The following is a 13,879-nucleotide window of genomic DNA, read 5'->3' on the forward strand; positions in this document are numbered from 1 at the left end:
CAAGAAAGCAACGTGGCAGGATCTGCTTTGTGCCTCCTCGCCCCATCCTAGAGAAGATGGACCACCAACCCAGCGCAGTCTTGGCCCCCTACGGAAGGAAACGGAACCTGAGCAGCAGCTCCAGCCTCCTGGCCGCCCCTCCATGGAGGAAGTCCAGGAATCCCTTTTTCCAGCACAGGCAGGCTGGGGGAGGCTGCACCCCCCTCGTGCCGAGTGATCTGAGGGTAGGAGGGACCACCTACTTCATGGGTTGGCAAGGCATTTCGCTATCTGTTTCAGAAATTGTTCACGGACACGTCCCATTGGCAAATGTGTGGTACGGACCACCACCACCGAACTAACAGCGATGCTGCTGCCTGGACCGCCCCGCGGGCGCTATGGATTCACTTCAGCAAGTTCCTGTGGTTTTCTGGAATTGTTTATTTTCTCCACCGATACTTTTGGATTTTTTTTTTTTTTGGTGGTACCGGGGATTGAACTCAAAGACATTCTACCTCCCAGCTATACTCCCAGCCCTACTTTTTATTCTTTATTTTGAAACAGGGTCTCACTGAGTTGCAAAGGGCCTCACTAAGTAGCTGAGGCTGGCTTTGAACCTGTGACCCTCCTGTCTCAGCCTCTCAAATGCTGGGACTAGGAGTGTGCACCACCACGGCCACCCAGTTTTGGACTTCTATGAAGTGCGGTTTCCTCCTTCACCTGGGCTGCTTGGGGAACCCTCTCCCTGCGGTGTATGCATCCCTGCACAAGGGCCTGATGCTTCAGCACTCCCCCCTGTGGACAGCTCCCTCTTTCCAGGGCCTCTGTGCTACCTTGCTGCTCTTCCAGGATGCCATCGGAAGACTCTAGATAAATCTGTATTTGAGCCTCAAGAAAGGCAGTATGTCTCATGCACTAGACCACGACCAATCTCCATATTTCCCGATGGCCCAGAATACGTGCTCTGAGTGTCCCTGGCTGTGATTTAAGGTTCACCCGGAAGGCCCCGCATCGGGCTTCAAGGAATTCCTGAAGCTCAGGGGTAAAGACGCTCCACAGTCGAAGGATCTTGAGAGGTTGGACGGATGTGTTCAGGTGCCCCCGATACGGGTGCTTGAGTCAGTAGGGCACGAATGAATCGTACAAGGATGCTGGCCTCAGTTTCACCAGCCCTGAGAGCTGGACCCTGAGCAAAGCTGGGTCTCAGTGGCCATGATGGATGTGTCCTGATTGGATGCAGTAGCCTGGCCACCACTAAACAGGACCTGGTGGTCATATAAAATGAACGGGTCGGTGTGCTTGGGTTGGGTCAGTGTTCTTGGGGTTCTCATGGACACGGCTCAGTGTACTTGGGGTTCAGTGCACTCGGGTTTTCATGGGCATAGAGGAAGGCCTTCCCCACTGTGAGCTCACCCTGGTCTGGGCAAGAGGCGTCTGGCTGAGATGATCACCCAGCCTCCACAGTCTTCCGACAATTGGCTTGGTGAGGTTAACTCGCTTCCTGAAGCTCTGGCTGCGCTCACGAAGCATGCCCCTAGTGACGGCCAGCGGGCAGTGCCTGTGCTCGACAATAAGGCGGATCGGGTGGGAAAAGCAGAATCACAAAGCCGCGGGGCTCTGACATTTTAGCTGCAATCCAGGAAGGACCTGCGCCCTCGTCAAATGGGAATGTTATATCTAGGGATGCCAGGGGCACCGGATCCAGCCTCGGGTAACACGAGAAAACCCAGGTTGGCGCCATGAAACCTGCTAAAACGGAGATGCCCAGGCCCTGGTATGGCTCCTGGGAGGATAATGGACCGTGATCCCCAATTGCACACGCTCCGTCTCTCGCCTGTGTGAACCTCTCCCGTTGCCGTGGACATATGGCTCGCAGCACGCCTCCTAAGTGATGCTAAGACCCCTCTCGGGCTCAGGCCAGGGAGTGGGGGCCCGTCAGACCGGACGAGCGCGTCGCCAGGTGTGGAGTGTGCAGGGTCAGCTTGGCAAGACCGCGGCCATCTTGGATCATAACCACCAAACTGCCCCTGAGTGACCTTGGTCTATTTTCCCTACAAAGTTTCCCAGCAAACAAAAAACCATCAGAATCATACACGAAGCTTTATGACCATCCCTGGGTGCTCCGAGATGCACCCACCTCTGATAGTATCTTAGCATAAACCAGACACATTCCAGCCAGGGTGAGGTCACTTTGTCCTAACCCATAAATACACCCCCCTTTCTGATACAACTGACAAGACCAACGGCTCTTGCTGACACCCGGGGCCGCGCTCCGTCAGTAAGTCCCCCATGAACTGGGCTCGGGGTAGACCCAGGTCTATCTGTCTGTCTTCCCTGGGTCCCACGGCACCTCTGGCCAGGACCGGGCAGTTCTGGAACGCTCCAGTGGCCATCCCTTCAGCTTCCCCTCCCAGATAGACCGAAGAGGAAGGGAACAGCCGCCCACTGGCAGCTCCAGCTGAGCTCACCCCGGTGATTTCTGCGAACCAGATCCATCTCCTCCCATTTCCAGGGAACTGTGGGCCCCAGAGGACGCATGGGGACTTAGGGACTGGAAGGAGCCCGGAGCAGCGTGCATGGCCAGAGCAGAGGAAGACGGCGGGCCGAGAGAGCAGGGGACAGCCACGGCGGGCAAGTGGTCTGCAGGTGAGAAGGCCGGCCCTGCCACCTGCCCCCAGGTGAGAAGTACCTCCCGGCCCTCACCTGATGCTCAGGGGAGCACTGGCCGGCTCCAGGATTCCCTCTTGGAGAGAACTTGTCAGGTGGGGCTGCGAGGCATCTTGGGGTGCCTTAGAGAGCCGGCTCTGGGCCCGCCAGGGTACCAGACAGGCACCTCCTCAGACAACAGTGAGGAAACCTGGACCTAGAACAGCGACCTCCTGTCCTTAGCCCTCCCCATCCCCGACCCTGCCTCACCCCACCCTTTAGCACCTGCCCAGGAGGTTAGCAACCTTGGTGTGCCTTAGGGAAACCAAGGCGCCAGAGCCCAGCTGAGGTCCCCAACTCCCAGGCTTGGAGGCGGAGCCCCCATGCCAGAGTGTGCCAGATGGGGTCACTCAGGGCGAGACAGGGAGGCCACAGTGGGCTGGGAAGCTGCAGAAGGTTCGGGGCCTGCGAGAGGACGCAGAGCCTTAGGGGGAGGTGGTCCGGGGGAGACACGGCCCATGCACAGGTGCCGCTAAGGGAAGGTGCCGCACACAGCAGCTCCCTGTCCTCTCTGTCTAGCTCTGTTTACATTTTTTTTTCTTTTGTGGTACTGGGGCTGGAACCTAGGGACCTTCTACCTCTGGGCTGCCCTCCCAGACCCATTTTCTTTCTTTCTTTTTTTTTTTTTTGTGGTACTGGGGATGAAATCCAGGGGTCTTCTACCCCTAGGTTACACTCTCAGATCTATTTTCTGTTTTATTTGGAAACAAGGTCTCCCTAAGTTGCTGAGAGCCTCACTAAGTAGCTGAGGCTGGCTTCGAACCTGTGCGATCCTCCTGTCTCGGCCTCCCAAGCGCGGGGATGACAAGCGAGCGCCACCACGCCCGGCTTCCGTCTCTCTACTTCTGTCTCTCTGTCCCTCTCATTCTCTTTCCCCACCCCTCCATCACTCCGTCCCCATAGCGCTCTCCCTCCGTCTCTCTGATTCTTTTTTTCTTGTTCCTTTCCATTTCTGTCTATCTCTCTGTTTCTCCTCTGTCTCCACCTCCCTCTCTCTCTCCTCTCTCTTCTCTCCCCTCTCCCCTCTCTTCTCTTCTCTTCTCTTCTCTTCTCTTCTCTTCTCTTCTCTCCTCTCCTCTCCTCTCCTCTTCTCTCTCTCTCTCTCTCTCTCTCTCTCTCCTCTCTCTCTCTCCTCTCTCTCCTCTCTCCTCTCTCTCTCCTCTCTCTCTCCTCTCTCTTCTCTCCCTTCTCTTCTCTCCTCTCCTCTCCTCTCCTCTCCTCTCCTCTCCTCTCCTCTCCTCTCCTCTCTCTCTCTCTCTCTCTCTCTCTCTCTCTCTCTCTCTCTCTCTCTCTCTCTCTCTCTCTCTCTCCATTTCTCTCCCACCCAGCACCCTTTCACCCTAGGGCCTAGTAATGGATGCCCCCCACCCTGCAGCATATCCTCAGGGCTGGAACAGAGGCCAGCGTGGGGGAGGTGGAAAGAGAGGGTCTTCTCCGAGACCCTCCCTGTCTGTGGGAGGGCATGGGCCAATATAGTCCTTGGTCACTGTCATGGCTGCAAACACTTGCCCCCCCTTCTCTGTCCTGAGTGGCTCCCGGCGAGGACCCAGAGTGCTGTGAGTAGCTGCCCAAGTTCCTGTGTGGGCGTGGAGTGGCCTTCCGAGCTGTAGGCAAGCCCGGGACTGCCTGCACCTCCTCAGCCCCACCATGACATCTCCCCTCCTCCCCCCGAGATCCCCGGGACCCCTGCTTGGCACCGCTGGGGTGTCCTGGGATGTGTAGCCCAGAGCTCCTCTTGTTGGGGGGCTCCACAGGAGAGTGATGAGGCCTCGGGCTGGGGGCACCACACAGGTCCCTTGGGCAAGGAGGGCGTGGGAATCTTGTACACAGGAGGAGGCAGGCACCACCGGCCACAGGCACGGGTCTGACGCTGAGCTCAGCCTCGGTCACAGGGAGGACGGGACAGGGGCAGGACAGTGGCCAGCACTCCCTACATCGGCCACACGGGTGCACAAGTGGCCAGTGCCTGAAACCCCTTCCCAGGGTCCTCCCCGCGCAGCCGCCGAGCCAGCCGGGATGTTCGGCCTACTGAGCTTTTGGAAAACCTTCACCAACGCCGTCTTCTACCTCACGCTGGTCGTGGCCCTCCTGGGGCTGGTGGGCAACGGGTTGGTGCTCTGGACCCTCGGCCTCCACGTCAAGAAGGGCCCCTTCAACACCTACCTGCTGCACCTGGCCGCCGCCGACTTCCTGTTCCTTTCCTGCCAGGTGGGCTTCTCCATCACGCAGGCGGCGCTGGGCTCGTCCCCGGACACCCTGTACTTCGTGGTCACCTTCCTCTGGTTCTCCGTGGGCCTCTGGGTGCTGGCGGCCTTCAGCGCCGAGAGCTGCCTCTCCCACGTGCTCTCCCGTTACCAGGGCTGCCGTCCCCGGCACACCTCCGTGGTGCTCTGTGTCCTGATCTGGGCGCTGACCCTGCCGGCCGTGCTGTTGCCGGCCAACGCCTGCGGCCTGCTGCGCGACGGCCTGCGCCTGATGTCCTGCCTCCGCTACCACGCCGCCAGCGTCACCTGGCTGCTGTCGCTGGTGTGCGTGGCCTTGGGGACCAGCCTGGTCCTCTTCATCTGCGTGACCTGTTGCTCCCAGAGCCCACGCCCCAAGTTCTACAGCATTGTCCAGGGCTCGGGGATCCTGCTTCTCCTCTGCCGCCTGCCCTACGTCTTCTACTGGAGCCTGCGGCCCATCCTGAGCTTCCTGCTGCCCTTCTTCCCGCCGCTGGCCACCCTCCTGGCCTGCGTGGACAGCAGCTCCAAGCCCCTCCTCTACTTCATGGTGGGCCGGCAGCCCCAGAAGCGGGAGCCACTGCGGGCCGTCCTGCAGAGGGCCCTGGGGGAGGGGTCCCCGCTGAGAGCTGAAGGGCTGGCCCTGCCCATGAGTCCCTTCTAGAAGGTGCCCGGCCCCCAGGGCGGCCAGAGACCCTCCCCTCACCTCCCCTATCCAGGACTGTGAGTAGCTCCGCCCACCGCTTGACCCAAGGGCCGGACACAGAGTCAGGCCCTGGCCATGCTGAGCCTGCAGAAGACAAGGCGAGCCTGGGGGAGGGCAGGCAGGGAAAGGAGGTCCCCAGACACAGGGAGGATGCGCCCCACCCGCTCCTCCCTCCTCCCCAGCCCCTTGACCCTCCGGCTGCTGCTCCTCATAAGAGGATGAGGAAACCCAGGCCCATGGTGCGGCTGACATCCTGGAGCCCAGGCACCCAGCTGCCCTGGGGGGTGGGGGGGGGCGCCTGCCCTGTGGTCCAGAGCTGCACCTGCCCTGCGGTCCCTCGGCGTGTGAGCAGCATGGGCCACCAGGTGGCGCTGTGTCATCACCAACCAGACCTGTCTCCACAGCCCCACCTGTAGCCATTCCTGGAGACCCAGCCCCACCCCCAACACAGCACCCAGCCGGCTTTTAGCAGGGAAGAAAGAAGGGAGGGAGGGAGGGAGGGAGGGCCAAGCCTCCAAACCACTTTATATGTTTTCTGATTATTAAAATATGACAAATACCTCCGTGGTCACTGTGAACATCCAAGTATATTGGGATAAATCACCTACATCTTATTTATTTATTTATTTATTTAAGATTTTTTTTTTTTTTGCGGTACTAGGGATGGAATCCAGGGACATTCTACATCAGAGCTACACCCCAGCCCTATTTTTTATTCTTTATTTTGAAGCAAGTTCTCACTAAGTTGCAGAAGGCCTCACTAAGTAGCTGAGGCTGGCCAGGAACCAGGATCCTCCTGTCTCAGCCTCCCGAGTACCGGGATTACCACTGTGCGCCACCACGCCCGACCCCCCCACCCCTCTTAAATAATCAAAATGACCTTCTGTCTCCGCTATGTCCAACCTGGTATAGCACGTTTCACAACTGCCTTCAAATCGCTGCATAATGTTTTTTTTTTTTTTTTCCATTAGAAAATCAATGCGTCGCTTGTTGTGGTCACTCCGGAGAATGTTCAAAGACAGAAAGAAAGGGTCCCTGTAGGCTCAGAGCCCAGCAGAGTCACCTCCGTAGGTTTTCTGTTGTTCCCTGTGATGACTGCGGGTCTGGCCACTGGAGTCCCTGCCTGCCAAACCCTAAGACTCGGGCGACCCTGACAGGGAGCCTGAGGCCACCGAGTGCTGTTTGTCTGAAGGCCGCCTGGCAGCTGGGGAGCGGGGTAGCCCAGGCAGGTGGGGCGCCCGGCTCTGGAGGCCTGCTGGGAAGCGCCTTCTGTTCTTAAAGCACTTATTGTTGGACCCCAAAGAAGGGTGTGGCCTCCTCCCTGGAAGGCCTGGAAATAAATAGGGTGGGCAGCAGTTTCAGATGTCCCAAACTCCCAGGCCCAGGACATAGCACAGAGTCCCAGGGAGCCATCCGTCTATGTGCTAGAGAGGACAGGTGGGCAGCTCTGCATCTGACCACGTGACAAACAGCCCAGTCTAAGAGCCGGGCCTGGTGGGCATGCTTGCAATCCCAGCATTCGGGAGGCTGAGACAGGAGGATCGCGGTTCACCATCAGCCTCAGCTACTTAGTGAGGCCCTCTGCAACTAGGTGAGACCCTGTTTCAAAATAAAGAATAAAGCGGGGCGTGGTAGTGCACATGCTTGTAATCCCTGCGCTTGGGAGGCTGAGACAGAAGGATCGCGCAGGTTCAAAGCCAGCCTCAGCTACTTAGTGAGGCTCTCAGCAACTTAGTGAGACCCTGTTTTCAAGTAAAGTATAAAATAGGTTTGAGAATATAGCCCGGAGGTAGAAAAGCCCCTGGGTTCCACCCCCAGTACCACACACAAAATAAATAAATAAAAATAAGATGGGGTACAGCTGGGCTTGGGGGCCCACGCTTGTAATCCCAGCATTCCGGAGGCTGAGACCGGAGGCTGAGATCATGGTTTGCAGCCAGCCTCAGCTACTTAGTGAGGCCCTCTGCAACTCAGTGAGACCCCGTTTCAAAAAATAAAAAAATAAAAAATAGGTCTGGGGGTGTAGCTCAGAGGTAGAATGCCCCTGGGTTCCACCCCTCAGTACTGTATAAAAATAATAAAATAAAATAAAGTGGGGGTACAGCCGCAGGGAAGCAGACCAGGCTGGTCCTGGATTCTGGATGCTTCCTGGCCGCCCTACACCTGACCGCTGGTGTCAGATGAGGGTCCTAGGTTTCTTGGCAGCACATGCCAGCCACCCGGGCCTCCACTCCCAAGCCACCTCCGTGATGGGCACTGGGTTGGTGCTGGGAGTATGGACCTGTCTCAGTGACCCCATCCTCAAAGACCTTCCGGTTTGGTGAAGAGACAGACGCATACAGACCAAAACAGCAAAGGTGCCTGCTGCGGAGCACAGACGCTCAGGCAGCAGCCATAGTCCCGACTTGGTACTAATGCCCCTGGGCTCCGTCCCCAGGACTGCCAAAAGAAGAAAAGAAAAAAGACACCCCGCTGGCCATACGGGGTGCTCCCCAGTGGGGCGGGAAGGCCGCGGGGAAGGCTCAGCGCTGAGGTGGGATTTGCAGCAGGAGGTGAGGTCTAATACAGTGGGCTCCGGAGGACGAGGGCAGAGGTCCTTACAGTGAGCGGGCGGCAGAGCGTGGGCTCTTGGGAGGGGCACAGAGGCCACCCGAGAGGAGACCGGGCAGCTGGCTCTGGGAGTGGACAGGGCCTCCTGGGGGACAGCGGGAAAATGCCCAGGTTTGCACTTCCAGTGGCTCATCTTAAATAAATATTGTGAATGGAGAGAGAGGAATGGAGGTTTCCCAACCCAGATATCTACTCGTTCTAGAAAGATTTGTCCGGAGCCAGGCATATGGCACATTCTGGGATCCTAGTACTTGGGAGGCTGAGATAGGAGGATTGAAGGTCAGAGGCCAGCCTCAGCACCTTAGCAAGACCTTGTTTCAAAATAAAGAATAAACAGGGCTGAGAGTATAGCTTGGAGTTAGAACAGCCCAGGGGCCAATCCTAGTCACACACACACACACACACACACACACACACACACACACACACACGTAAGAGACTCCTTGCTTGGAATCACACCAGTGTCTTTATTATAACTAGGCTGATGGCGCATACGGGGACACGCAGTCTACCTGACTCCTTACACCAGCATCCGTCCGTCTTCATCACCATCACTCTTTACTGCTGTGAAATTTGCAGCATAAACTCCACAGTTTTACATTTCCTCAAGACGAGCATCTCCGTATAAATTCTAGCACTGACTTAACAATTTCTCCAGGAATCTCCTGGACTCTCGGCTGGGATGGCCGTAATTCACCTGTCTTGAGTATTCTAGATAAACTTCCGAGGCGCTAACATCTTAATAATACGGTCTTCTCTGATTTATGGCTTATTCCCCCCATTCATTCTGACCTTACTTAATTTCTGTGAGCCATCTATCATAGTTTTCTGTACAGGTGTCAGGTGTCTTGTACTTTTTTTTTCAGCACCAGGGGCATTATACCTGAGCGACACTCTCAGCCCTACTTTTTATTCTTCATTTTTTTTTTAATGGTACTGGGGTTCCTGGAAGCCCTTCCTCCTCTGGGCTACACTCCCAGACCTATTTTTACATTTTTATTTGGAAACAGGGTCTCCTAAGCCAGCGCGCGCGGCTGGCTTCGAACCTGCGCGATCCTCCTGTCTCGGCCTCCCGAGCGCAGGGATGACAAGCGTGCGCCACCACGCCCGGCTTATTCTTTATTTTGAAACAGGGTCTCACTGAGTTGCGGAGGGCCTCACCAAGTGGCTGAGGCTGGCTGTGAACCTGCCATCCTCTTGTCTCCGCCTCCCCAGTGCCGGGATTACAAGCGTGCGCCACCACGCCCGGCTCCTATTTTTTATTTTGAAACAGGATCTCACTAAGTTGCAGAGGCTGGGCTGAAACCCGTGATCCTCCTCTCTAGCCTCCCAAGCACTGGGGTGACGGGTGTCCACCACCACACTTTGCTTACTAATTTGTTCTAGAATTTTCTATGTATATAATATTGTCATTTACAGCCGGGCGTGGCGGCGCACGCTTGTAATCCCCGCACTTGGGAGGCTGAGACGGGAGAACTGCGCAAGTTCAAAGCCAGCCTCAGCTACTTAGTGAGGCTCTCGGCAACTGAGTGAGACCCTGATTCTAAGTAAAAAAATATAAAATAGGTCTGGGAGTGTAGCCCGGAGGTAGAAGGCCCCTGGGTTCCATCCCCAGTACTACCAAAAAAAAAATAATAATAATAATAATGTCATTTGCAAATATAGTTTTACTACTTTTTTCTAGTATTTGCCTTTAATTTTGTTTTCTTGCTCTGTCGCGCTGGCTAAGATGTCCTTCGCAACTCTGAGTAGAAGTGATAACATGAACATGTCTGTCTTGAAGGACAGTGCTCATTAAACGTGGTGTCAGCAGCTGGCTTCTGCTTCTGTTCTGTATCATATCGGTATAATCCCCATTTTATCTGTGTTCTTTTTCTTTTTTTTTTTTCGGTACTGGGGATTGAACCCAGGGACATTCTACCTCCAAGTTACACCCCAAGTCCTATTTATTCTTTATTTTGAAACAGGGTCTCTCTAAGTTGGGGAGGGTCTCATGAAATAGCTGAGGCTGGCCATGAACCGGCGATCCTCCTGTCTCAGCCTCCCAAGTACTGGGATTACACGCATGTGCTCTCTTTGACTTTTCTTTTCTTTTCTTTGTGTGTGTGGGTGTGTGTGGGTGTGTTTTTTTTGGGGGGGGGATTAAACTGTTACAGAGCTACATCCCCGGATCTTTTTATTTTTTATTTCGAGACATGGTCTTGCTAAGTTGCCCGGGCTGGCCTTGAACTTGTGATTTTCCTGCCTCCGCCTCCTGAGTAGCTAGGATTGTAAGCGTGCACCACCACGTGCTTGGCATGCTAGCGTCTCTATTTTTCTGAGAACTCTTCTAATCACGGATGGGTACCGACTGGATTGTAGCAACTGGCTCTCCTCTTCACGTATTAAGATGATCAGCCAGTTCCCCCTTTAGCCTGTTAATGGGGTCAGATAGGCTGACTTATTTTGCAACGTTAGTCCTTTATTCCTTGGATAATCACCACTTGGTCATGACATTAGCCTTTTTAAATATTGACAGATTTGCCAGATATGGAGGCACATGCTTGTCGTCCCAGCACTCGGGAGGCTGAGGCAGGAGGATCACAGGTTTGAGGCCAGCCTCAGGAATTTAGTGAGGCCTGCTGTAGCTTAGTGAGGCTCTGTTTCAAGATAAAATAGGCTTGGGGGTGTCGCTCAGGGGTAGATGCTCCTGGGTTCAATCTCCAGTGCCACAAAAAGAAAAAGGGAAAAATACTGACAGGTTTGTTTTGCTAAAGTTTTGGTAAGAGTGTTTGTGTGTGTGTTTCAAAAGATGTCACTCTCGTATTTTCCTCAAAATTCCTTGTCAGCCTGGGTAGCACAGCGGTCCCTTCTTGCTCCATTCTCTATACGTTTGGGTAAAATCAGTGTGATTTGCCAAGGAGGGCATCTGGGCCTAGAGGCTTTGAATTGTAAGATATAATTTCTATTTCTATAACAAACACGGGGCTACTCAGATTCTCGTTTGCTTCTTGCATCAGTTTAAAATGTCTTTTTCAAGCCGGGCGTGGGGGCGCACGCTTGTAACCCCAGTATCCGGGAGGCTGAGACGGGAGGATCGCGGTTCGCGGACAGCCTCAGCCACTTAGTGAGGCCCTCTGCGACTCAGTGAGACCTTGCTTCAAAATAACGAATAAAATATAGGGCAGGGGGTGTAGCTCGGAGGTCGAATGCTCCTGGGTTCCATCCCTAATACCACAAAAAAAAGTCTTTCTCAAGGAATTTGTTCATTTCGTCTAGGTTTGAATCTGTTAGCATAAGTCTGTGCATGATACCCCTTATATCTTATTATCTGTCAGATCCATGTGCCGTTGTTGCATTTGAATTTCTATTATGGGTCACGTTCCTCTTGGTTATTCTTAGCAGTCTTTAGAGAATCATCTTTTGTCGGTTTTTATTCTATGTTGTTCATCTGTTTCCTCTTTCACTAGCTTCTGTTCACCTTAATTACCCCTTTCTCTCTACTTCATGAGGGCTCAATGTGCTCTTCTTTCTCACTTCTCAAGTAGCTCAGATAACTTCCTTTAAAGCTTTTATGGCAGGCTTAATAACGTCCCTTCACAGACGTCCACATACTTTGCAATTCTAAGCGCTCTGCAGGAAAGCACAGCTTGCCAGAATGGACTGTTTAAAAAACAAAGCTGGGTCCAGCGTGGTGGCACACGCTCGTGATCCCAGCATTCGGGAGCCGGAGACAGGAGGATCGTGGTTTGCAGCCAGCCTCAGCTACTTAGTGAGGCCCTCTGCAACTCAGTGAGACCCTGCTTCAAAATAAAGAATAAAAGAAAAAAATAGGGCTGGGGGTGTAGCTCAGAGATAGAATGCCCCTGGGTTCCACCCCCAGTACTGAAAAAATAAAAAGAGGTAAAAATAAAAAATGAATAAAAAATAGGGCTGGGGTGTAGCTTGGAGGTAGAATGCCCCTGGGTTCCATCCCCAGTACCCCTCCCCCAGAAAAGAAGCCAGCAGGGTGCCTACAATTCCAGTGCTTGGGAGACTAAGACGGGAAGATTGCACGTTCAAGGCCAGCTTCCACAACTCAGCAAGGTCCTCAACAAATTAGGGAGAACATGTTTCCAAAAATAAATCAATAAATAAATAAGTAGGATTGGGGGGTATCGCTTGGAAGTAGAATATCCCTGGGTTCTATCTCTAGTACCACAATCCCTAGTAACACACACATACACACTCACACACACGTACGGGATGCCTGTAAGATGCCCTTCAGATCTGAAGGCACAACAAGGTGAATGGAAAAAGATGTAAAGGAGATATACCAAGGAAGCCACAGCCACAGGAGAGCGGGATGCCTGAAAGGACCCCGAGAGGGGTGGTCCTGGAGCCGCTAGGTGGCCCAGGTCATCTCAGGGTCCATCACAGGCGGCAGGACATCAGAGTGAGCAGCGGGAGCCCTGATGGTGCAGAGAGGCTGGAGTGTCGGGAGAAGGGTCACAGCCAGGGAGCCCCCGACACTGGTGAAAGCAAGGATCAGTGTGCCCAGGCTTCCCGAGGGAGGGCAGCCTGTTAGCGCTCTGGCTAGCCCAGAGGGATGACTGAGGTCTTCTGGCCTTCAAAACTTTATTGACAAGCCAGGTGTGGGGGCGCACGCTTGTCATCCCAGCATTCAGGAGGCTGAGACTGGAGGATCCCGGTTTGCAGGCAGCCTCAGCTACTTAGTGAAGCCCTCTGCAACTTAGTGAGACTCTGTTTCAAAACAAAGAATAAAATATAGGGCAGGGTGTGTAGCTTGGCGGTCCAATGCCCCTGGGTTCCATCTCCAGACCTGCAAAAAAAAAAACAAAAAAAAAAACTTTATTGATAAATCTGTGTTGTCGGAAGCCACTGAGTCTGTGGTTTTTGTTACAGCAGCTCCAGGAAACTCATACAGATTGTGTTCTGGCTTCTGCCTGCATCTATTTGTTCCCTTGTGACTTCAAACACATTTTATTTTTTTCCAGTGTTTATTTTTTTCCAGCATCCCTGGCTTTTTTAATAGCAGGAGGGGTTTGACTGACTTCGGCCTCTCTGCCCTTACCAGAAGCAGAGAGGGATAATAACAATTCTCAATCCCACCGCATGTGTGTCCCAGGGGTTTGCAGGGCCTGGGCCTAGGTCCGGGCCTGTCTTGTAGGTATGCTAGGATTCATTGATATCATATACCGCACAGGGTGCCACACAAGGTCACCAGGAGCCAGGCCTTCAGGGAGGTTGGCTAAGGCAGGAGGCTGAGAGGGGAGCGCCCGCGACAGACCGATCTCGGTCAGAGTACTGAAACCGTTGGGACCAGGGTTCTCAGAAGGTGGGGCAAAGGCTTCGGTGTAGTTCTGCAGAGGCTTTTCTGCAGCGATTCCTCCCGCTTACCAACTAGACTTCTTCAAGTCCTTGTTCACAGCCCAAACTGTAGAGATCATTCTCCAGGACTTGAAAGGGAGAAATCTGAAATAATGTGACACGGACAACTGCCTTTCGTGCAATTGACAAGTTTTATTTCCCAAAACCCAGGATTTATATATCCTACTTCAGTGAAGTTAATAGTAGAAGAGTGTAAACACCAAAGGACAATAGTGAAGGGCATGTAAACAAAACAAAGGGAAGACCTGTGACATTACTGGTCTTGTGATCATAACCAGTCCCTTGG

The 13,879-nt window shown here is 53.8% G+C and overlaps 1 protein-coding gene across 1 annotated transcript; it reads left to right on the forward strand.

Moving 5' to 3' along the window:
* Positions 1-4,701: 4,701 nt before the first annotated feature.
* Positions 4,702-5,571, forward strand: MRGPRG (MAS related GPR family member G; the record flags this gene model as incomplete). Its single annotated transcript, XM_080693742.1, has 1 exon — positions 4,702-5,571. One exon carries the CDS (start codon positions 4,702-4,704, stop codon positions 5,569-5,571), a length of 870 nt encoding a protein of 289 aa, XP_080549868.1.
* Between the last annotated feature and the right edge of the window lie 8,308 nt (positions 5,572-13,879).

The sequence above is a fragment of the Muscardinus avellanarius genome (genome assembly GCF_963383645.1).
Source record: "Muscardinus avellanarius genome assembly, chromosome: 1".
NCBI classification, from domain to species: domain Eukaryota; kingdom Metazoa; phylum Chordata; class Mammalia; order Rodentia; family Gliridae; genus Muscardinus; species Muscardinus avellanarius.